General features: G+C 42.0%; 3 protein-coding genes and 1 non-coding gene across 8 annotated transcripts in view; 3 read left to right on the top strand and 1 right to left on the bottom strand.

The window, feature by feature from the left end:
• Positions 1-18,084, bottom strand: part of atg5 (ATG5 autophagy related 5 homolog (S. cerevisiae)) — a 50,506-nt gene extending 32,422 nt beyond the window's left edge. For all 3 annotated transcript variants that reach the window (XM_030102063.1, XM_030102064.1, XM_030102065.1), the window contains exon 1: positions 17,916-18,084. The gene's annotated coding sequence lies outside the window, so the exon portion shown is untranslated. The remainder of the gene's footprint in view (positions 1-17,915) is intronic.
• Positions 560-4,291, top strand: dctn3 (dynactin 3 (p22)). The gene is made up of 7 exons (XM_030102066.1): positions 560-733; positions 2,031-2,115; positions 2,323-2,409; positions 2,620-2,703; positions 2,907-2,965; positions 3,046-3,105; positions 3,747-4,291. Exons 1-7 carry the CDS (start codon positions 632-634, stop codon positions 3,831-3,833), a joined length of 564 nt encoding a protein of 187 aa, XP_029957926.1. The 5' UTR covers positions 560-631; the 3' UTR covers positions 3,834-4,291.
• nt5c3a (5'-nucleotidase, cytosolic IIIA) lies at positions 5,354-21,944 on the top strand. 3 transcript variants are annotated; one of them, XM_030102060.1, is made up of 8 exons: positions 5,354-5,574; positions 18,091-18,189; positions 19,347-19,416; positions 19,508-19,640; positions 19,725-19,814; positions 19,921-20,083; positions 20,165-20,365; positions 20,489-21,944. In XM_030102060.1, the coding sequence occupies exons 1-8, from the start codon at positions 5,437-5,439 to the stop codon at positions 20,588-20,590; spliced, it is 996 nt and encodes a 331-aa protein (XP_029957920.1). In that variant the 5' UTR covers positions 5,354-5,436; the 3' UTR covers positions 20,591-21,944. The 3 variants fall into 3 exon arrangements, with proteins under 3 accessions (XP_029957920.1, XP_029957921.1, XP_029957922.1); XM_030102061.1 differs by lacking the exon at positions 5,354-5,574 and adding an exon at positions 15,580-15,687; XM_030102062.1 differs by lacking the exon at positions 5,354-5,574 and adding an exon at positions 17,196-17,409.
• trnap-agg (transfer RNA proline (anticodon AGG)) lies at positions 18,442-18,513 on the top strand. Its single transcript has one exon. It is a non-coding gene; the product is annotated as a tRNA-Pro (tRNA).
• Positions 21,945-21,970: the final 26 nt, after the last annotated feature.

The following is a 21,970-nucleotide window of genomic DNA, read 5'->3' as shown; positions in this document are numbered from 1 at the left end:
TTCAGGTTATGGAATTGTTTGGAAAAGATGTAAAAGAATAGGATTGGACAGGCAGACAGACCGATTGTAGGGAGGGATTCAAACCCCAGTTCCGGTAGGAGAGTAGGGATTATAGACTTATAAACACCTCATAGTACTGATAACTACTAACTCAGAAATGTGTGGGTTTTTTTTGTTTTGTTTTGGTTTTTTTGTATTCTGTCTCGACGTGGTATGTATATTAATGTATTATTTCTTCAGGTTTTTTTTTTTTTAACATCAATCATACTTTGTGTGACTTTCTTGGTTTTTTAATGGATAACATAAAAGAGACCAGCAAAATGTTTGGAAAGGCTGGTTATTTATCCAAAATAAAACACTTTAAAAAATTAAAGGGAGTCAACTTTAAGAGCGCCGTTGGATATGATTGTTGATCAATAGTTGATACGAGACTGTCACAATTTATTTTTACTTTTCTTTAAATTGGCGCGTGACTCCTCCTCGGGACCTCACAGCGGCGGTAAAGCGCTCTACATGTGGAGCAATTCAAAACAGCGAAGAAGAGGAATGACGTCATGACGTCATCCCGCAGCGCTGAAGCTACTTATAAATAAGCCTTCCGAGCGTTGTTGTGTCATATTTTAGCTTCAGAATGGATAAAAATCTGGAGGTAGATAGTCTAGAAATGCGCCTGCAGGCGCTGGAAAGTCGCATTTACGGAGAGAGAAGAAACAAAAGCGGAAAGCCTGTCAAGGTTTGCACGTATTAACATCTTTTCGTATATGAAGGGAGCTAGTTAGCTGTTAGCTTAGCGGACCCGACGATGAGAGTCAACGCCCTTTTTATTTTTGTACTCAACTCTCTATTTATTCAGTTTAACACAGTTTACATTCCGTCTTAGGTATTTAAATTTCACAAGTCGTCGCCCTGTCGTGCATTACAACACTTAACGATCAATTATGGGGTCACAGTGTTAATATAATATATGCTCAAGTTAGCCTTGTGATCTCAGCTTTAATCTGCAGTTCAGGAAAATGTAAAACTAAACCTATGCAGACATCAGAAGAATAGTCTTAACACTGTAAATCGCTGGATTGGAGACCTTGTTGCTGCAAGGCAACAGTACCCATCATAAGGCTACCTGTACACTGTCATGATCTTATCACTGTTTAGTCTTAATGACTGCAAAATTAAAGTCAGAAGGAGAGAAGAAGGATGACTGACTTTTGGCCCATGTCACACTTTTTTTGCATATAAGGATATTTGGGAAAACATCTGATTTAGGTCATTCAATTCCGTTTTATTTCTGTGGCATCAAATATAACACAATCATGACAAGACATATTTGCAGAGAAAAAGCAAACAATTCCAGTTGAGTAAGTATGGGTGGAAAGCAAAACCTCCATTTCTACAGGAAGAAACCTGCAGAACCAGACTCAGAGGTGGAAGCTTTCTGCTTTCCGGTGGAGTTAGAGGATAGAAAGAGAGAAAAGGAGACGACAAAGCCACATCATCAGGCAAACAGATATATATCCCCTCACTGTAGATGTGATGGATTATTCCACCACATGAAGAACTGCTGAAATGCTTCATTTATGCACATTTTTCATACATCATTAATAACATTTAACACAATATATACAATACATCAAACAAGTGGAGGTTGGTTCGGTTGAAATTTAAAATCCTTCATATGAGCTGCTTAAGAAATGTTCTTGCATTAATGGCACCAAAGAGTGTTGTCTGATCACAGCGTCATGTGATGGGTGGTTTTTTTCCAAGCAGAAGTTGTATTCACTGGGAGTTGGGAAGCGCACAATGCTCTGTTTGTGTAATATTCTGCATAATCCTGACATAATTCCAGACCTTTAAGTGTGATTCAAATCATTTTCCTGTATTGCATCCTCTAGATTTTCATATTAGTGTAATGAACCTCAGAGACTTGTCACGTAACATATCACGCAGTCGTTAAAATGTCATTCTATTTTTAGACACTAATTTACAGACTTTAATTCGCATTAAATCTCATCCTTGTCTCTTTTGTCCTTCAGTGTACCGAGTCCTTGGCCAGGATTCAAGCTGGTCTGACAAACACAGCCAACAAGAGAGAGCGAGTAAAGATCCTGCACAAGAAAAGTGAATCTCTTTCATTGCTTACAGTATCGGGCTGTTATGTCTTCAGTGCAATCTGGTGTGCAGTGTTTGTAAAAGAGCACAAATGTTATATGAAGCAGTTGTTTTCATTTAAAAAAAAAGGATTCAATGTGATTATATCATATTTAGAAGGGAGGAAATAATAGTTTTGTGAATATATTGAGCAGCAGTCTTTTATTTCTTGTGTAGTTGAGGACTTGCTGAAGTACTTGGACCCTCAGTTCACCGACCACATCACCGTACCTGATGCTATGAAGCTGGAGTTTATCCTTGCAGGTGAGTGAGCACAACCTGAAATATTCAACTGGAAAACAAAATCTTTCACACATTTAATCATTTAATAATGTGGTGGAGTTTTTCTGTCATAAGTGGAATTCTATTTTCTGAAGTTTAAGTGAAGTTCACACTCCTTATCTATTAAAGTGTCATTTGTTTTGTAGAAGAACTGGAACTGAAATTCGAGTTTTTGTTTGTTTTCCCACACAGAGGAGGATTTTTTGCTTTCCCAGGCTGCTTTATTGGAACAAGTCAACACCCTGCAGCCGCTGTTAGACAGCGCGTACATCACAGGTAAGTTTCATGTTCCAGAGACAATTCTCCAGCTCTCGTGTGATTTTTGACCTCCTACAAAAAAAGGCTGGAGCTCATGTTTATTCTGTGATCAGTTTATTAATCATCTTTCATTGTTAGATCAACTGGACACCTGATTGTTTTGGGGGGTTTTTTTCTTGTTCATGTTCAGCCTGTGTTGAAAGTGTTTCTGTTTTTCTCAGGTGTGCCCGAACATGCCACCAAGTTACAGCGTCTTTCACAGATTCACATCAAAGAGCAGGCATGTTCTTTTTCCTGGTCGCTCACTGGTGTGTTTCAGATGAGATTTCATTGATTAGATTTGGTTTGTTTGTACTACAGGACCAAACCGAGACGCAGTCCCTGGAAGTCAAGAAGCTTTTTGAGGAATACAATAAAATGGTACAGATGTTTTGAACCTATTTTATATAATGTTATAATATACTTTCTGTTATTTCACTAAATCAATTTCCTATAAAATAAAATTCACAAGCACCCATTAAGCTCTTGTAAACACGCACACTTCAATTTGTGTTACTTTATTGAGGTTTGAAACGGCTTCTACACCACTTTATCAACCTCAGGGCATAATGTGCTTGAAGCTGATCCCGGTTCATGATGGCTGATAGCAGAATTCACCCTGAACAGATCACTGGTCCATGACTGTGCAAACACAGAGAGACAGGCAGGCACACATACTCACATTCACACCTATGAAAACATCTTAAGTCAACACTCGACCTCAGATGCTTCTTTTTTAAACCAGAATTGAACATTTCACTATATTTTGCATAAGAGGTCTCATTTAAATTGGCTTCATGTTGAGATATAATTTGTCTGTAATAATTGTTTGGTTTTATGAAACTATTTAATTTAAGGATTTAGTTCAGCAACCTTTGATCTAAAACCAGCTGGTTTGTACTTTATATTTTGCATTTGTGCTGTTCTTGCTTGTTCATGTAAAACACTTTCATTTGTTCCTGAAATTTCATGGTGGAGGCAAAGCTCCACCCACTGACCCCATCCTGATCTGTGATTGGCAGATGTTCCTGCTGTCCAAGCAGTTCACACAGTGGGACGAGACCCTGAGGAAGATGGAGGAGGCCAAAGGAATCCGACCTGTGGAGTAGTCAGCACCGACTCAGAAGACCGAACTGTGGGAGAAGCTTTCCATGACAACAAACACGTCGCATCATTCCACTGTTTGAAACTGGATCTCAGTTTACCGCTGTTTAATTGAATACTTCAAACTCAACGCCCTAAAGAGTGAACGCGGTCCCTTTCATGTATATTGCCTGAAGATGTTTCTCAAATGATATGATGTTGCCTGAACACGGGGAGTGAGACCATGACTCTTTCAAATCCCTTTCAAACGCCTGTTATTTATTGTCGGAAAATTAAGTTTTCATGCTTTCATGTTAAGCTGGTCACAAGATGTGTTCTCCCTCCTTTCCCACATTCACACGAGTTATGTGACACTTTCTCTTTCTAAATGCCTTCAGAAACTGATTGGCTTTTCTGTTCTTTCCAGAGTTGTGGTTTGAAATGTAAAGCTGTGGCTACAACAATAAAAATGACTTTTATTTGACTGTTGGATTCTTCCTTGTCTTTAACCTGTTGGAGCTGCAGACAGATTGAAGGGTGATCTGGTTTCCATCAGTTCACACAGTGGCAGTTTGCTCTTGGAAGTTATTTTAGAAACTGTGATAAAAGGTCATGAGACAGAGAATGACCAGGCTAAATTTGTGTGTAGCTGTACGGACAGACCGAGTTCTAAAACAAAGTTCCATTTGTCAACCAAACTGGCATCGATATGACACATTTTGTGGGCTCAATGTTTCTGAACTGACTCATAAACACTGAAGTGGTTTATATCCAGTCTATATGTGCCTGACTTGTTGCGTTTGTGATGCAAATTTACTTTTAACAACAGATACATTTTAATGGTTGATGGTATTTGGAGTTGACATATACATTAATAATGTTTTTTAAATCAATCTTTTTATTGACTGCTGTTGGCATTATAGATGTTTTGTTCTTTTAACAACGCTCAACAATTGATGTATAACCTACTCAGTTTTTTTTTTTTACTTAGTTTGTATCATAATGAACAATGGATACAAAAATAACACCATCATTGTTGTATCACTGTTTGTAACATAGGTGCTCATTGCTCCACAGTAAAATTAAAAACATATTCAATGAAATAGTCAAAAGACAACAGAAAACAACAGATTTTTTTAAATACATAATAGTGGCACAATCGAACCAATTAAACAAATAAACACAATTTGTCAGCAGATATATTCCACAAGCCCAGCAAGAAAAACGTGGGGTTAAGTTTTGGCTTGGTGACTCTAATCACATCCTGAAAACACGATAGTTTGTCATATGTTGAAGAGCCACTATAAACTAGATAATACAGGAGATAATATTTCAATTGCGTAGGTAAATTTCAAAAAGAAACAAGGTGATGCATTAAAAATTAAAGATAAATTTATACTTTGGGGACGATCCGACAGGACAGAGTGACTCGTCTTCTTGTACTAGACGATCTACGGCTGGAGTTGACGGTAGGAAGGGAAGGACGGGACTCAGCGGGGCGGAGCGCCGGGACGGAGTGAGCGCTCTTCTCTGAACAGACGATCTTCGGCGGGGCGGTTGCAGGCAGCGGACGGGACGGGAGGTGTTGCCGCCGGGACGGAGGAGACAGACGAAGCAGCGCGGGCCGTCATGGACAGGACGGCCGTGGTGAAGGTCGGGGCCGCGGCCAGCGCCAGCGTGTGCGCCCTGTTCGGCGGGGTGGTCCTGGCCCAGTACATCGTGGCCAAGAAGAAGCGAGCGGGCAAGAAGACCCGGATCATAGAGATGGTGAGTGCGGATGGACGGACGCGCCATGGCTGTGCGTGAAGACGCACGGCGTCAAAATAAAGCTGCTGCACGCGCTTTGACAGCGACACACGGGCGAAACACGTGAAGGTTCGTCTTTATCCCATTTAGTGTGTTCACAGTGTCATCCTCAGACTTTAAAGTGGGACATCCAACGGATATCACGTAACACAAACACTCTAAAACGCATCTTTTCTGTTTTTATTATCTATGATCTGTGTGGAATGTACAAATTAATAGTTATAGGCTTGTCTCGGTTGCTTATTGGGGTTGCTAGAACTATTACACCTTCATACATAATTTATTCTCGAGCTATCGTCTCTTTAAAATACGTGATAGTTAAATACACATGTAGCTGTATCTATTTTATTATCTTTCATTTCTTTTTATTTTCTTTTTATGATGCTTTCATTTTTTTCATACTCTTAACAGGAAGTGTCCCTCCATGTCCCTGTCCTTTTTTTATTTTTTGACAGTAGTGGCCCACCAGCTGGCCGGTTTGCGCACGCGCTGCGGGTCCCTGCTCCCTAAAACAAGCAGCTGTCTTTAGAAGGTCACCAGCCAGCGTTTTTGATTCCGGTGTAGCGATTTTACAGCTGGTGTGGAAGCTGTGGCAGCTGACCAGCAGTGATGCTCTCTCTCCTGTTCCTCTCTGTCCTGCAGGAGGCTGTTTGGTGTTGAACATGCAGCATTTAAGTTATGCAAGCTGCAGCAGCACTCACAATGCCCCCCAGTCCAGATCTGTAAGCCGCCCAGCATCCTGGCACATTGTCCGAAGAACAATGCGTGCTAACCAATGAAAAATTCTGTCTGGTTTTATGTTTAAAACAAAGAAAATGTTTCGATCTCTGCTGTCTATGATGCTCTTGTCCTATAAACCTCTCTTATAGAGCAATTTTTTTAACACCGAGATTTTCCAGAGGAGGTGTAGTGGCTAGAACTATTTCCTCGTAGTGAAACAGTCTGTGGTTCCATTCTGAGCTGAGCCCTGGTCTTTCCTTGGGGGTTTTCTTTAGGTACTCAACCAAGGTTAAGGTTAATCGGTGACTAGAAAACAGTTTCTGCCTCTGGTTTTGCCCTGTCAAGAGTATAACCTTCTTCGACCATTGTCATCTTGTATTGACTCCACCAACGTTTGATCCCAAGGTGGATAAAATCTAAGGTAGATCTAATAAGCCCTACGGTTAGATTTTCTAATATTGCTTGAATATGCTGACTTTACATAACCCTCCAGACCTCCATCTCTAATTCTGCATATGTTGAGTATTCCGTTCTGAACGCCAGGCTGATAATATTTTAGCAATATATCATAACATAGTTAAATACTATGGAAGTACAGACTTGCCACAGTAAAGAAATATTTCTCTGAGCTTGTTAAAATGCGATAGTTTTCTCTTTAAAACAACAGTTTTTCTGATTGCAGTTCACAGATTGAGACTTCTAACATCAATAACTTTTAATGAAGCATCATCAACACTCAGATAACACCTCTTTGCCATCGATGTGAGGTGGGCAATAGGCTACACGCTCATTTTAATCTGAAGTAGCTGCCTGTCGAGCAGCAGTAATAACACTAGTCTGTGCAGCCTTTGTGAGGGACTGTCTGCAAATTGCAACAAGTGCTGCAACAGTGACGAATGATACCACACAAAAGTGTTTTTTATATGAAATTACTTTAATATGATCAGCAGGAGACAAGTTAAGGCTGCAGGTATTTTGGTGACACTGCAGTGAAAAGAAGTGACGTTTTTTGTTGTTTTTGTAGTGTATTGCAGCGGTTGTGCAACTTGCGGTCGGCCGCTGCAGATCTGGGCGTGCAGGAAAAACTCGACCCGACACCAGCTGCACAACAACACTGGTGTTATTTCTGCGCTTCTGTAAAATACTATTAAGATCAATTATTTTGAAACATCTGATGGGTAGTCTACCACTGTAACAGTGGCACTGACACCTTGAGTGCAGGGGACTCAGGTTTGAACCCCGGTTTTGACAGGAGTAGCTTCTTGTATGTAAACTGGCCAAGTCTCCAGCCTTTAAAAGTCTGGCAAGACATTTCTTTTTATTCCACATTTAAAATAATTGACTTTCCTGAGGCCCCGTTTACACAACGATGTTTGCATAGTGAAAACGTGAAACCGTTTCCACGGCAACAGTTCTGGAAGCCGCATAGTTCTGTTTTTCAGGATTTCTTCTCAAGAAAAAAATGAATGAATAAGATTTCATGCAGGGTTCCACGCTTTGAAAACCACTGTTTTATGTTTACATGGACGTTTAGATGCAAAGTTTTATGACATTTTCTTCATTTGAAACAGTTTTTTCGACAGAGGCCAGAATGTAGGGAAAAACATTTGATCCGATTCACATAATGACAAAATAATTCAGCAGCTTTTACTAATTCTCACAAGTTGTGAAAAAGTGTGAGGCTGCTTTGATAAATGAAGCAGGGTGTGTACGCGTTCGTCACGTGGCTTTTGTTCTTGTCCTCATGACTCACTGCTGAGTTATTCTTTGGATTCTTCACCTGCTGTATCCTGCATTCACCGAGAGAATCCATCAGCGTTCCTGACGTTGCTTCATATTGGGGTCATCTCTTGTGATGATCTTTCCTTTTTTGCATCATGTTGGACCTGCAGCACATGCAGTCTGTGCAGGAATGACAGATTATCCACGGGTCGCGATGGCGCTGGACTCGGCGGCAGTTTTCACGCCGGCTGGCAGTCCTGAGGCGGCGCTCTGTGGTATTCCAGCCTCGACTGTCCGGTCAGGACCGCGCCGCTTTAACCTCTGGTCCCTGAACCCAGCCTGGCTTTAAGCGACTGAAAAGCGAACAGTGTCACATTATCACTGAGCTCCTATCTCCCACTTCACTCAGAAGTTGACCCTTGACCTTGTTGTACATGTGTATCTGAAGAGCTGTTTGGAAAGTTTGAGATTCTCTAGATTCCCTTATTTCCCCCCAGAAAACACAGCAGGCGATTATCACCACATCGCTTTGTGTAAATCTGCTGTTGTTTGTTTGTTAATCCACTGCTGTGGTAAAAGGCTGGAGGTGGATTTTGGGAATGCTTTAGGCTGCTGTTGTGCAGAAACAGTTTCCTGTTGGGATCTCCAGCCTGGGAAACTCGTGACCCATCTGCTTTTTGTGATGTTTTGTTTATTTTCTTGCTATAGGACAGTTGTCACTTCCTAAAGACCTAAAGACCAAACAAACCTCCTCCAGACGTCGATAAACAAGACATAACGGAACCAGCCTCTTGTCTGACCAACTGGCTTGGATTATGACGTGTTTTTCTCTTTATTCTTTTTCTTGAAAATGTAGCCATGTAAATACCTCAATCACACAAAGGTCAAGTTTTTTTTCAGTAGAACAGGAAATGAAGTTATAACACCTCTTGGACAGAAAAGTATAAAACATTATCATGTGGATTTTTGCAGAAATGTAAAACTCTGCAGATTGGGCCCCATTCACACCACGATCATTTCAAGTGAAAACACTTTTTTGGCGTTTTCGTTTCATAAAAGTTTCTTGCTTACATGGAAACGTTTTGAAAAAGACGTCCGTTTACACAGAAACGCTGAAAGCAACAGACGACCCAGTTGGATCGTTAATACAGCGACTCAGCTCTAAAACTGCCAAGTCCAGGAGAACCTGGACTAGAAGCAGGACCAGGACCAGGAGAATCTGGACTGAGAGTCGTGATCCTCTGGAGCAGTTGTGTAAAAACAGGCCCAGAGACACAGATCCAGCACCCAATGGAGACTGGGAGTTTTTTTGTTAAGGTGGAATTTTTATTAGTTTGAACTGCAGCATGCGACTGTGGAGTGATCCATCGATCCAGATCCAGGGGCGTGTCGACGGTGGAGACTGAAGTGTTTGTTCAGCTCTGCTGCCCGTCAGCCTCGCTGCGCTCGCCTCACCGAGGGAATAAAGGCAGAAAAATGTGCGCGTTCGTCACACCGGATCCACATTAGCCCGAGTCGCTCCACTTCGCCCGTCTGACACAAGTTATATAATCACTCTGATAACTGATCAGAGATTAGTGAGGAATTCAGTTCAGTTCATGAGTCCTTCATGTCTCTCACTTCAGCTTTATTTAGTTTCTTTTAACAAATCTGAAAAATACAACTGAAATGAACACTGAAGTTGGAAAAATCACTTATACAAGTATTAAAATAAACCAAAAAAGACTACACAATATCACGAGAGACAGTCAATGCTTATGGAGGAAATCTGGACTTTCTTATTGTGAAACATTGCAGTTTGTGACCTGAGCTGTTTGAAATAGTGAATCCATCCCTGAACAGTGTTTCAGTTAAAGGCTGATCTGCTCCATGGTGCATCTGGACCTGAATCTCTGCAGGAACTGAATTATTGCTTTCCTCCAGGCCTCTATTATCATGTAAAAGTCAATGTAAGTATATAACCCCAAACAAAAGTGGGTTAAAAAGGATAAAAATACTGTATCTCCTTGATGCTTCTCTAAAATGATGTGTTGTCTCCTATTTTATCAGCATAATCTGTGTGATTATTTAGTCTTATTTGTTGCTATGGCAGTGTATGTGCAGATATTGTTCAGTCTAGTGAGTCCATCTGTTATTTTGAAGCAGGTTGACTCTCATTATTGCTCATGATTCTCTGCAAATAAAGACAATAAAGACGAATTAAAGTTCTAAAGCTGGCAGCGCTTCAAGAATTTGGGTTGTGTTTCACCCTGTTGGCCCCTAGAGGGCAGAGCAGAGTCACTTTGTCTCCAGACCGTCTCTGTTCATGTAATTCTCAGAGCTGCACTTCAAAGCCGTGGCAGCTTGTTTTAACATGTAAAGACAGTATAAGACCAAGCATGTGTCTAACTTCAGGGTTCATATTTAATTTAACTTAAATAATGAAAACAAGTGTTGTTAATAAAATACAGAAGAAATACCAGAAATATTGATTAAAACTGATAAGTTTGAACCCTGGAGTTTGCTCGCTCGAACCACGTTTCGTTATCAATGGCAGCAGATGCCCGTCGCCATGACGACCGTGGGTGTGGTGGCAGAGACGTGGAGGAGGAATTCGGTGCGCTGCGCTCAGGTTGTGTTTACGGAGAAACAGTGAGGCATCCGGCTGGCATCCGGCATGGCTGCCGGACAGGGCCGGGACGGCAACGCTCAGAGAGCAGGGACAGGAAGAGAGAAAGATAAAGAGAGGGAGAACGGGGGGGGGGGGGGGGGGGGGGGGGGGGGGGGGGGGCACAACCTATGTACAAAGTCACAATACAAAACAGTGTTGTCGACGCACCACACGCAACGTAGAACAATCCCAAACCCCCAATCTAGACAACACCAAAACAGAGCCGACAACCAACACAGAAAATCACAGAACCATACATACACATACATCCTCCTGTATCTTTACCTGAGATTGGAACTAAACAGTGTTGCCGCTGACGTGTTGAAGGAAAGTCCAGCTGCTTCAAGAACATGTCTGAGTGTTGAGAACATCACTAAATCCAGCCCTGAGTCCCAACTCAGAGACTCAGACCCTGGGGAACACGGTGTTTCTGTCTACTGATCGTGTGCAGAAGAGGTTTTTACTACTGGTGAGCACGAGCAGAGTTTTCAGTGGCTCTGAGTGCCGTTGTCGTGTAAACTGACCTCAAAAAGTTTTGCGTTTTCACTCGAAAACATTGTCATGTAATGAGTAACCAGAGTCTTTAGTCAATCTCCCAGTGATCTGCGATTGTCTTCAATCCAGTCTTTGTCTCTTCTACAGCTGAAAAATAAACATATAACCAAAAGAATGGAAGCGGAGCAGAGAGAAAGGAGGAAAAGCCAATAACTGACATGAAGCATCGCTGTGGCTCCTTCAGCAGCATTCCTGCTGTTAGACTTTCATCGTTGGGACTGATCAGAAACGCAGAAGCAGCTCAGCGATGCTTTGTTTGATTATATCAAAGCTGGATTCCTCGTCTCTCAGAGACTCGCTGTGCACTTTGTTCCCGGCGGCCTTTACAGACTCGTCCGGATCCTTTGTCTTTTCCCAGCGACACACAAAACATTTTAACAGCGGCTTCAGTTTTCTAGAAAACGGATTCAGCTTCGTTGGAGCGATCGATCACTCCTGTGAGTCAAACTTTGGCCAAACGTCTTTTTTTTTTTTTTTTTTTTTTCTTTTTTTAGCAGCGATATTTTGGATCCACAGAAGTATTGGCTTCCTCTGTCGGGTTGTCGCAGACATGGGAGTGATGTGTTTACGGTGTTTTCTACTAATCTTCTGACGAGTCGAGACTTTCAGAAGAAAACATGGCAGAGAGCTGGAAAGCACCACAACAGCCGTCATTTCACTCTGTCAGGAGTTTCATTTGGACTCTTTTCACCCTCATGTTTATGCCATTTTCTTCCTATACTCTTTCTCTGAACTTCTTCATGTCTGTGTTCCTATTCCTTAAATTTTTGAAGTCTGTTTAATAGCCCTTTAACTTTTAAAGTGTTAAATTGCTCCTGTTTCATTTCATCCACTCAGATTTTTTTAGCCCCTTTATGGGATTTTTTTTTTCTTTAGTCAATTGGTTTAGTTCTTTTTGGTCTTTCTTTGGTAGTGCAGTGTTTAGCACTTTTGTCTCACAGCAAGAAGGTCCTCGTATTTACAAACTCTGTATGGAGTTTGCATGTTCTCCCTGTGTGTGTGCCTGTGTGTGTGTGTGTGTGTGTGTGTGTGTGTGTGTGTGTGTGTGTGTGTGTGTGTGTGTGTGTGTGTGTGTGTGTGTGTGTGTGTGTGTGTGTGTGTGTGTGTGTGTGTGTGGGTTTCCTCCAGGTGCTCTGGCTTCCTCCCACGATCAAAAAACATGCATGTGAGCTTAATGGCTGACCCTGAATAGCCCCTCAGTGTGTGTGTGTGTGTGTGTGTGTGTGTGTGTGTGTGTGTGTGTGTGTGTGTGTGTGTGGTGTGTGTGTGTGTGTGTGCGTGTGTGTGTGTGTGTGTGTGTGTGTGTGTGTCTTTGTTGGCCCTGTGCCAGAGTGGCAAACTGCCCAAATTTAACCCCGCTCCTTCTTTCACTTTCTGTTTCTTCCACTTTTCTGTCCCCCTGTCAGGTCCAGCAGTACCATGTATCGGTACTCAAAATAAATAAAATAAATTATATAAAAAAAATAAAAGAAATAAAATGTTGATGAGGAGCTTTATACTTATAAGCTCCTCTTGGAAAAGCAAATCTGTGGAGAACATAGCAGCAGCCAGACTCCCGTTCAGCTGCTCCCATGCTGGACAGGACAGGTTAGAGAGAAAAAAAAAAAACAGAGTGAACCCCGGCCTCGCCCATGAGCAGCTGGGAATCGCTCCAGCAGCTGAACTTTCTGTTTAAAAAACAAAATATCAAAACTTTTTTCAATATTAATTTTCTATTTAATTTTATCTTCTTTGGCTCTTTCTGTTCTTTTCGTTTCTTTACTTTTCTTCAAAACACTTTATTCTTTTTTTATGGATTTTTTTCAATTTTTTTTAATGTTTATTTTTGTTCTTTTCCTTTATTCTTCTTTTTCGTCTTTACTTTTTTGCTTTCCTTTTTTAAATCTTAATTTTTTTTTCTTAATTTGTTCTTCAAAATGTTACTTTTTACACTTTTTACTTATTCATATCTTTTTGCCTTTTCATTCTTGGCTTTTTTCCCCTTTTAAACATTTCTTCATCTTTTTCATCCTCTTCTTTTTTTGTTTTTGTTTCTTTTTATTCTTGTTCTTATACAAAACATTTAATAAGCCTAAATTAAGTTTTAAATGAAGGATTTTCTTTATAGACACTTAATAATGCATACACGCGCTGCTGTTTTGTACTTCCTGCTGTTGTGTTTTTATTTTTAAGAGAAAATGTAATCGGCCTTTGGAGTCGTGAAACTGTGCAGGTTCGTCAGATACCTGAAAACAAATAGAGAAATTGTGTGTGAGAGAAGAAACACGTGTTCAGTTCAAAAGTTCACTGAATGTTTCACAACATGGAAATCCACAGAAAGCCAGATTTCCTCGAAAACAAAAAAAGGTTTTTGCACACAATGCTTCATCAGCGGTGAAACTCTCCCTGGTGGATCTGGGCAGCGATCTGTACATCAACACGTCCCTGCAGGACGGGGGGAGAACGCTGGAAGGATGGGACGTGTTATTATGGGAGACGGGGGGGTGTAATCGGAGAGACTTGACCTAATTTTTGGAAGTGGAGGCATGCGAGGGAGTCAAGGTCAGCAGGAGAGCAAAGGAGTTGCTCCTCCGGCAGCAGAGAGGGCGGCGGGAGCTTCAGTGTCCTGCAGAGTTTTTTTCGTCCTAAATCCACTTGAATTAACATTTTGGCTTTTTTTTTATTAACTGAGACTTCCCACTTTTAACTAAAAGTCCTTTTGTCATTAAATTACTGTTAAAATCACAGACATACAGAATTCCCACAGGTCTGTGTTCAAATAAAGAAAAATTCTATATTCTGAAAGTTTCAGTGCCCTCAGGACTTTTTCCTTGTTTCCTTGTTTCCTTGTTATGTGTTGCACAGGTGCCAGAAGTCATTGACTGACACGGATTACTCAACCAAATCTAAAGTTTCCACATAAAGTCAGTTGTTCTCCCTCACAACTGTTTTATCAGTTATTTCTAACTGCACACACGTGAAAGGCACGAAAGAAAAAAGTTTGGCAACAGTAAAAACAACTTCCCTTCCAAAACTGTATCTGCAGAACTCGAGCTTTCTGTTGACTCAGACCTTTTTAATCCTTTCTTCCCCGGGCTGTTCTGCCATTTGGCCTGGTTTTTGTGGACCTCATCCGGAGAAAGCTGCAGGTTTCTGACTCATTATTGTATTTTCCTGATATCTGCATTGAGCGGCCGTTGTGGAGTGTCGTGTCAGCTGATCTCTTCCATGCTATCTTCTTTTGGATCGAACTGGAGGAGCTCCGCATGTAGAACAAGGAAGAGAATGTGCACAGACTCAACCGGAAACATGACATTTGTGGTAAACTAGTAGCAAACCACGATAAATAGTTGTAATTTATCAGTATGTATGTTTGTGTGAACGTGAGGCGTCTGCATTGGCACCAACCGAAACTGCCTGATGCTCCTGCTGAACCTTGTCACCTTTGACCTCTCGTGCAACTCTAGCCTATTTTACTGCATGTTTGTTGTGAATGTGCATGCTCAGCAGCAGTGGGACCGGGGACGAAGTGCTTCTTTCCTGGTCAGTTTTTTTTTCTACTTAATTTATTGATTTATTGCAGATTTCTTGCTTGAACTCCAGGCCAGGTGAAAAAGTGCAATGATGAGGTCTCCAGACTGCATCAGGAGCCCGGACATCTGAGTCAGCTTTTTGAATTTTGAGCTTTCTTTTGTAAAGGTTTGGCAGATTCTTCATCTAGAAATTGGGGGAAAAGGAGCAGGGAGGCTGGATGAAGTTTTTAAGCAACACTCTTTTTCAAAAAAAACCTGCTTCCACATAACGTAATGTAGGGGTGTCAAACATAAGGCCTGTGGCCCACAAGAAGCTCCAGTCTGGCCGCCAAGGAAATGGTAAAAATTTCAACAAAGAAATTGATTTTATTTTTCTGACTTTATTTTGGACCAGAAGATAAAATTAAAATGGACTTTATGTTAGACTGTAGTTGTTTCCAGTAGTAACTGTGAAATTATATACATTTTCATCATGCATACTCTTATTTTGAGTTGAAATTTAAAGGGTATTATGGCACTATTTTACTTTTTTGGCCCAGTCAAGATGGAATTGGGCTGAATGTGAACGAAGACACGCCTCAGGAAGTGACTGTGGGCCTGTAGACACTACAGCGGCTCCTGTAAACTGTCTTCCTCTTTTTAAACTAGCCTTCAATAAAATTCCTGCTGACTTGTTAGATATCAGCCCTGATGGATGCTTTTACGTTGCCTTTCATCCTATTTTCATTAATATCAGACGGCGCGTCGCTGCGGTGTTGTTGGGGTTTGATCTTAAAGGGGAGGGCTTGTGTTGTCTAATCTGTTTTCGGGGAACGCCCCGCCCCCCTCCCTGCCTGCAGCCCCGGCTATAAAAACCCGCCGCAGCCACACAATCTTTTCCTCACTCTTGTTTTCAGCTGAGACAACAGACCCGAGGTAAGAATGTGTGTGTGAGAGTGTGTGTCAGTGTGCCCCAGGCTGTGCTCTCATTCAGCTGAGAAAAGGACAGTTTGTTCTCCAGCTCCCTGGAAACGTCTTCTACCTCTGAAGCGTTTACCTCTTATCACGCTTTAACTTCTGCTTTGCGTTTTTTTTAGCCCTTTTGGTGAAGTTGTGTCTGTTTACATAAAGAATCTCATTGTAAGTTTCGAATTGACTCGTCTCTCCACAAATTCAAGAAAAGTTCAATGGATCGCTTCTTTATGTGCTAAGAATCAAACACCGCCTTTGTGGAGATGAGTTTCTCCGCCTCAGATGTGAAGTTTTGACGTTTGTTTTGGATGTGTGGGGCTCATTTCAGGGTGGGTATTAAAGGGGCGCATCTTTATTTTTATCTTGTGTTCCCAGTGTCGGATGTCGTATGAGCGTCACATCGGAGGGCTTTATGAGCTGCCACAACGTCGGATCCCCGTTATATAAGTGGGTCTGCTTGTCAGGGGGTCTGGCGGTGCAGACCGGAGAGGTCGGACTGTGTATTTACGTCTGTGCAGAAAACTGCATTACTAAAAACATCAGTTTAACTTTACTGCATGTGGACAATATTATCAACTCATTCTGCTTTTAAGATGCAAAAGTTGGAAAATTCAATCAGTCAAGCAGCTGCATTCAATTTAATCCCATTACAAGTCATTTTCTTTCGGTTTATGACTACAGCGCTGGTACACAAACTTCTCATAACACACAGCACAAAGCACTCAGTCTTCACTCCTGAAATAATGAGTCTGTTGTAACTTAAGCTACAACTGTTATTCAACAGGAATGTGTTGCATTTAGCAGAAATACTTTCATTTTCCACAAGCACCACTTAATAAAATGTAAAGGAGCATCTGAACTGTATTAATAATGCACTCTTTTGTCCGTATAGTTTCCATTACACCTTCAGAAAGCAGAAACTTAGTAAATTTTGATGTCAAAGTGCTCTCACAAAACGGTTGCACTCAGGAAGTGACATGTCATTTTCTGCAGAGGTTATGCCTGGACTTGTACCCTGTACCTCTGAATGTGCAGTTTGTGTGAAATTATATTTGGATTTGCCTTTTTTTGCCTGTTTAAATTGATTTGTTGGCTGCCATGCCTAATTTAAAGTGTTCATACATTGAAAATTAAGCTTTCATGCTCTTTTTCTGTTTACTCTGATGATTAAATGAATAAACAGTTTGTCTTAGTCATTTCAATCCATTATAACATGAAATTAAACAAAGTAAAAGGAGCTACTATGCTGTTTTTTTTTGGGGGGGGGGCACTAAATAGCAAACATTCATTAGTTTAAGCTTGTCAGACACACATGATGCCAAACATGTTTTTTTGTTTTTGTTTTTGTTTTTTTTGTTTTTTTTTTTTTTTTTTTTTTTTGTTTTTGTTTTAATGAAAACGCAACTTTTTGGAAAACAGCTGACAAAGTGGAACTTTTTGAAAACGCTGGGGCTCTGTCGCTGTGTAAATGGGTGAAAATTAGACTTTTTGGGAACGCTGCCACTGCGCATGCACACCTCGACCTCGGTAAATAATTCTTCTGCTCATGCTCAGTGGATGGACAATAACACAATGTTTGCTTCCAGAGTGTCCCGACTCCCAGTCCAGATTTCTCATTTTGCTTTCATCACACCTGGAAAACCGAACTATTTTTAGTCTGACTGAAAGTCGGCTTTTTAAGTACAGGTGAGCATTTTTAGCTTTGGCTGAAATTGAAGCTTTCAAAGTCCCTGAAACAGTGTGCTTGATACTTGATCTTCTCCTGCTTGTAAACAGAGCAGGGTGAGTTTAGTAAGGTTAAACTACTCATCTGCACAAACGGCACCGTGGACACGCTGAACGGGTGTGCATCTCCACCTGTCGTCAGGTGAAGCGACTTGATCTCAGCAGTAAGTTGATTGAGTTGCAGGTTCTGTGCGGCGGGACAAACGGACCCGTCCAGTCGCCTCCCGACCAGTCCACACTGTTCTGTTTCTGTGTTGTTACACAACACCAACAGATTCCATACATCAGCTGTTTTATGACCCTGAAATCCACACCTGGTGTCAGCGAGTGTGTTTGTTTGTATGTGTGTGTGTGTGTGTGTTGCTGGCAGTGTTGAGAAAATGTCAATCACTTTAATGTGACTTGCGTGAGAGTACATGGTATGGAGAAGGCACGTTCGAGTCGGGGCACGTCGTCTTGATATTTACCTCACATGTGGGTCAGCTTTGCTCTGAGGACTGAAACGCCTCCTCTTCGCCCCAGAGTCCAGACAGCAGCAGTCCGCGTGGACTCAGTCCAAAGCTTCTCCTGAAGAAATAATCAGTCGGTTTGAATGTTATTCCACACTGAGGTCTCCGTGTCTCTGTGTCCGTGTCCCTCCAGATGCCTCAGTTCGAGAAGAGCACGGTCCACATGAGGGACCCCGAGAGGGTGGAGCAGATCATCTGTGGCCTCATCAAAGGAGGAGCCTCCAAACTGCAGGTAGAGAAACGAACCTCGGATTGTAAACAGTCATGGTGAAACAGCGCCACCTGGTGGAGAATCTTCTATCTTATCCCAGCTGGGTTGTTAGTAGGAATCACTGCAGGTTGAGCCCAGAGCGAGATGAAGCGTTTTCCACCAGCAGGTGGTGCTGTTGAGAGGGAATGTCAGATCAGATGCCACATCAGCAAGTCTGAACCCTGCAGCTGGAACCTGAAGCTGCAGATCCCAGAAGTGAGGCTGTGTGTCTGCGGCTCGTTGGTCTAGGGGTATGATTCTCGCTTAGGGTGCGAGAGGTCCCGGGTTCAAATCCCGGACGAGCCCTCTCTTTTTGTCCCACACGTCAGAGAAGCAACTTGATGAGGAACGTCATTCATAGGAAGTTGTTTTTTGTAATTTCCAAGAGATCCAAGATCACACACTTCTGACGTGCATGCAGGGTCGCAGGGCAAAGCTTGTCTTAGTCTGGGGGTTTCACCAATTTTTTTTTCATTCAGCTCTAATTTCCTCCATTACTTCTTTGTACTCTGTTACTCTTTTTTTTGTTTTTCACTGATTCATATTTCACTTTGTGAGCTTCCCAGTGTTTTTCTATTTTAAATAAACGATACAGTTTTAGTGTAAATGCTTAAATTGAGTCATTTTAACATGCCGACTGAAATATTTTGCGCAATTTTATGATGCATATATATCCAGATATATTTCATAGTATATTGTGTTCTTTTTGTGTGGAGCTCTGTTGCAAGAATTCCCTCTAGGAAAGCTTCTAATTCTGATTTACACACATGATATTAACATTTTCTTTATATTTCAGCTAGAAGAAGGAAAACATTCAGATACAGTTTCACATTAAACTAAAATAACATTGTGTTAAAGAAAGTGTGTGTTAAACGTTAAATTATGTGTTTGTGTGTGCACAGTTGTAAATAGGCGTATATGAGTAGATTGATTCAAATCAGTATAAATCGATCTTTTTTGTATGTTTCTGTATTTTGTGTATATTTTCATTTGTCTAGGATGAACTAATTAAAAAGAAACAAAAAGCAATACAAACAATTGAAGTAGTAGTAGAAAAGACTGTATCAACACCAAAATGAAACTGGAGGTCATGGTTAAGTTTAAACTTTGGATGAAGCTGTGATTGTTGATTGTTTCAGATCATCACTGACTTCGACATGACACTGAGCAAGTTTGCGATCAACGGCAAACGCTGTCCCTCATGTCACAGTAGGTGAAGACGGCGCTATTGCATTTTCATATGTGTGCATAGAAGCACATTTGTAACATTCAACATGGCCGCCCTGTGTTCTCTGCTCAGATATCATCGATAACTGCAAGCTGGTGTCGGACGAGTGCCGGCAGAAGCTGCTGCAGCTGAGGAATAAGTATTACCCCATTGAGATCGACCCTCATCTCACCATGGAGGAGAAATACCCCTTCATGGTGGAGTGGTGAGTTCTCCTACATCTGCGTGGCGTCTTCTCCTCCGGCGCTGCTGGAGTTGTGAGTTCAATTCTCCGGCTGTGTGTTTCCAGGTATTTCAAGTCTCACACGCTTCTGGTGGAGCAGCGGCTGGAGAAGGACAAGCTGCCGCAGGTGGTGAGAGAGTCGGATGCTGCTCTCAGGTGTGTGTGTGTGTGTGTGTGTGTGCGTGTGTGTGTGCAGGAGGAGGTTGAGTTATGCCAGGGAAATGGTAAAATGATTTATTTATTTGTGTGTTTTTGCTTCCAGGGAAGGCTTTGAGCAGTTTTTCGACCGCCTGCAGCAGCACAGCGTCCCCGTCTTCATTTTCTCCGCCGGCCTGGGCGACGTGCTGGAGGAGATCCTCCGCCAGTCCGGAGTGTACCACCCCAACATCAAGGTGGTCTCCAACTTCATGGACTTCGACGACAACGTGAGTCCCCCTCTTCACTCCTGTGCCCCGTTTTCGACCCCGAAGCCTTTGACCTCCGACCTCCCGTGTTGTGTGGCGCAGGGCGTCCTGCGGGGCTTCAAAGGGGAGCTGATCCACGTCTACAACAAGCACGACGGCGCCCTGAGGAACACGGAGTACTTCAAACAGCTGAAGGACTACTGCAACATCATCCTGATGGGCGACTCGCTGGGAGACCTCAGCATGGCCGACGGAGCGCCCAGCGTGGAGAACATCCTCAAGATCGGCTTCTTGAATGACAAGGTACACCCCCGACGTGCAAACTTGAAATCTGTTTTCACCTGTCATTTGAAAGCCAGCATGTGTCTGATCTGAGGCTGATCCCCATCGTGCCCGTCACTTCTAACCTGCTGACTCCCCCTGCAGGTGGAGGAGCGCCTGGACAAATATCTGGACTCTTACGATATCGTCCTGGTTAAGGATGACACTCTGGAAGTGCCCAACGCCATCCTCCAGAAGGTTTTATAACCTGAAGATCGCCCCCCCCACCGCCGCCCCACCCAGTCCAACACGTGCTCAATCATCCGGCTCCAGAACACTCCTGAACCCCCACCCCCCCCGGTGCACCTCCTCCACCCTTCAGCCTTTCTGAAAGACATTTTAAATCTCCCCAGTGAACTCTTCTAAAAGTCAGCAACAGCCTGTCGCTCGTGTGTTTTGCCAGTTTTACTTGTTTTCTGATGTTTTCTGATGTTTTCTCTCTCCTTTTATGATGACAAATTAACCGAAAGTGAGACAAAAGGTCACCATGAACTCACTCCGTCGGCCTGATTTGCACCGTTACTATCACCTGGGCTGTTCCGAGGATGTTGTCTTCACTACAGTAGTGTTTTATACAGTGAACCCGGTGCTTCCTGTGTTCTGGAACTATCCCAGCACGCCTGTCGCCTCAGGCGCTTCTCATCACACCAACGGCTCTCAAACTGAGCTGCTCTCGATGTATTCGACATATCTGGAACAGCTCTGAGGTCATGGAACGAGGTCAGGTTATGAAAGACTTTTGGAAACGTAGCTCTGACACAGGATCGCCACCAACAACAGTATTTATTTGAATTTAAGAAAAAAGATTCAGGCGATCAGGAGGAAAGTGAGGAAACGCACTTTAAATTTTGAGTATGGGGACATGAGATTCCCTGCTGCACACGTGGCAGCAGTTTGGATATGTGGATGTAGAAACTAGTTCTTGCACATAGGAAAGCCATGTTTACCTTTTTGTTTTTGGTTTTTTTTTAAGCCTGAGTGTTACTTCACAGAAAAAGAAATGCTTGATTCTTCATAGAAAGCATTCATAACTCACCTAAATAAGCATCTTTCATGCCAGTGCTGAAGGCTAAAGAGGTATTAGAGTTTATCAACAGAAATTGTAACAGAGGCCTTGAGATATTCTCGTAAAATAGAGATTATAGTTCATCTGAAGTCCACAGAAGAAACCCATCATGAGATCTGCTGAAGGTCACCTCATCATTTTTTCAACCTGTGGTTAAATAGAGCTCTACCTCCAATCTATTTGACTTGTTTTTATCAAGAGGCTCAAAATATCTCAGTCTGTCGCGACTTGTTGTGTTGAATGTTCTCTTCCGACTTGTGTGTGTTTTTAATGTGCTGCTGTCACCTGCATGTTGCCTTTTCTTATTGTTGAGTTCTTGTCAAAGAAACAGGAGACTAAAATATATCTATATATATGACAATATCAATACGATGGGGAATAATAATGTCATACTGTACATTTAGACTGGTGTGTTTTATTTTTATAAGCAGATGGCTTTTTTTCTTTCATGATGTGACTTTAAAATGCAATAAAAAAAAGAAGTCCTTTTGTGAATCTTTTTGAGTTGATTAGACTGGATG

The sequence above is a fragment of the Salarias fasciatus genome, chromosome 11 (assembly GCF_902148845.1).
Source record: "Salarias fasciatus chromosome 11, fSalaFa1.1, whole genome shotgun sequence".
In the NCBI taxonomy this organism is placed as follows: domain Eukaryota; kingdom Metazoa; phylum Chordata; class Actinopteri; order Blenniiformes; family Blenniidae; genus Salarias; species Salarias fasciatus.
The sequence above is the reverse complement of the archived record's forward strand: the minus strand, read 5'-3'. Positions and strand labels throughout refer to the sequence as shown.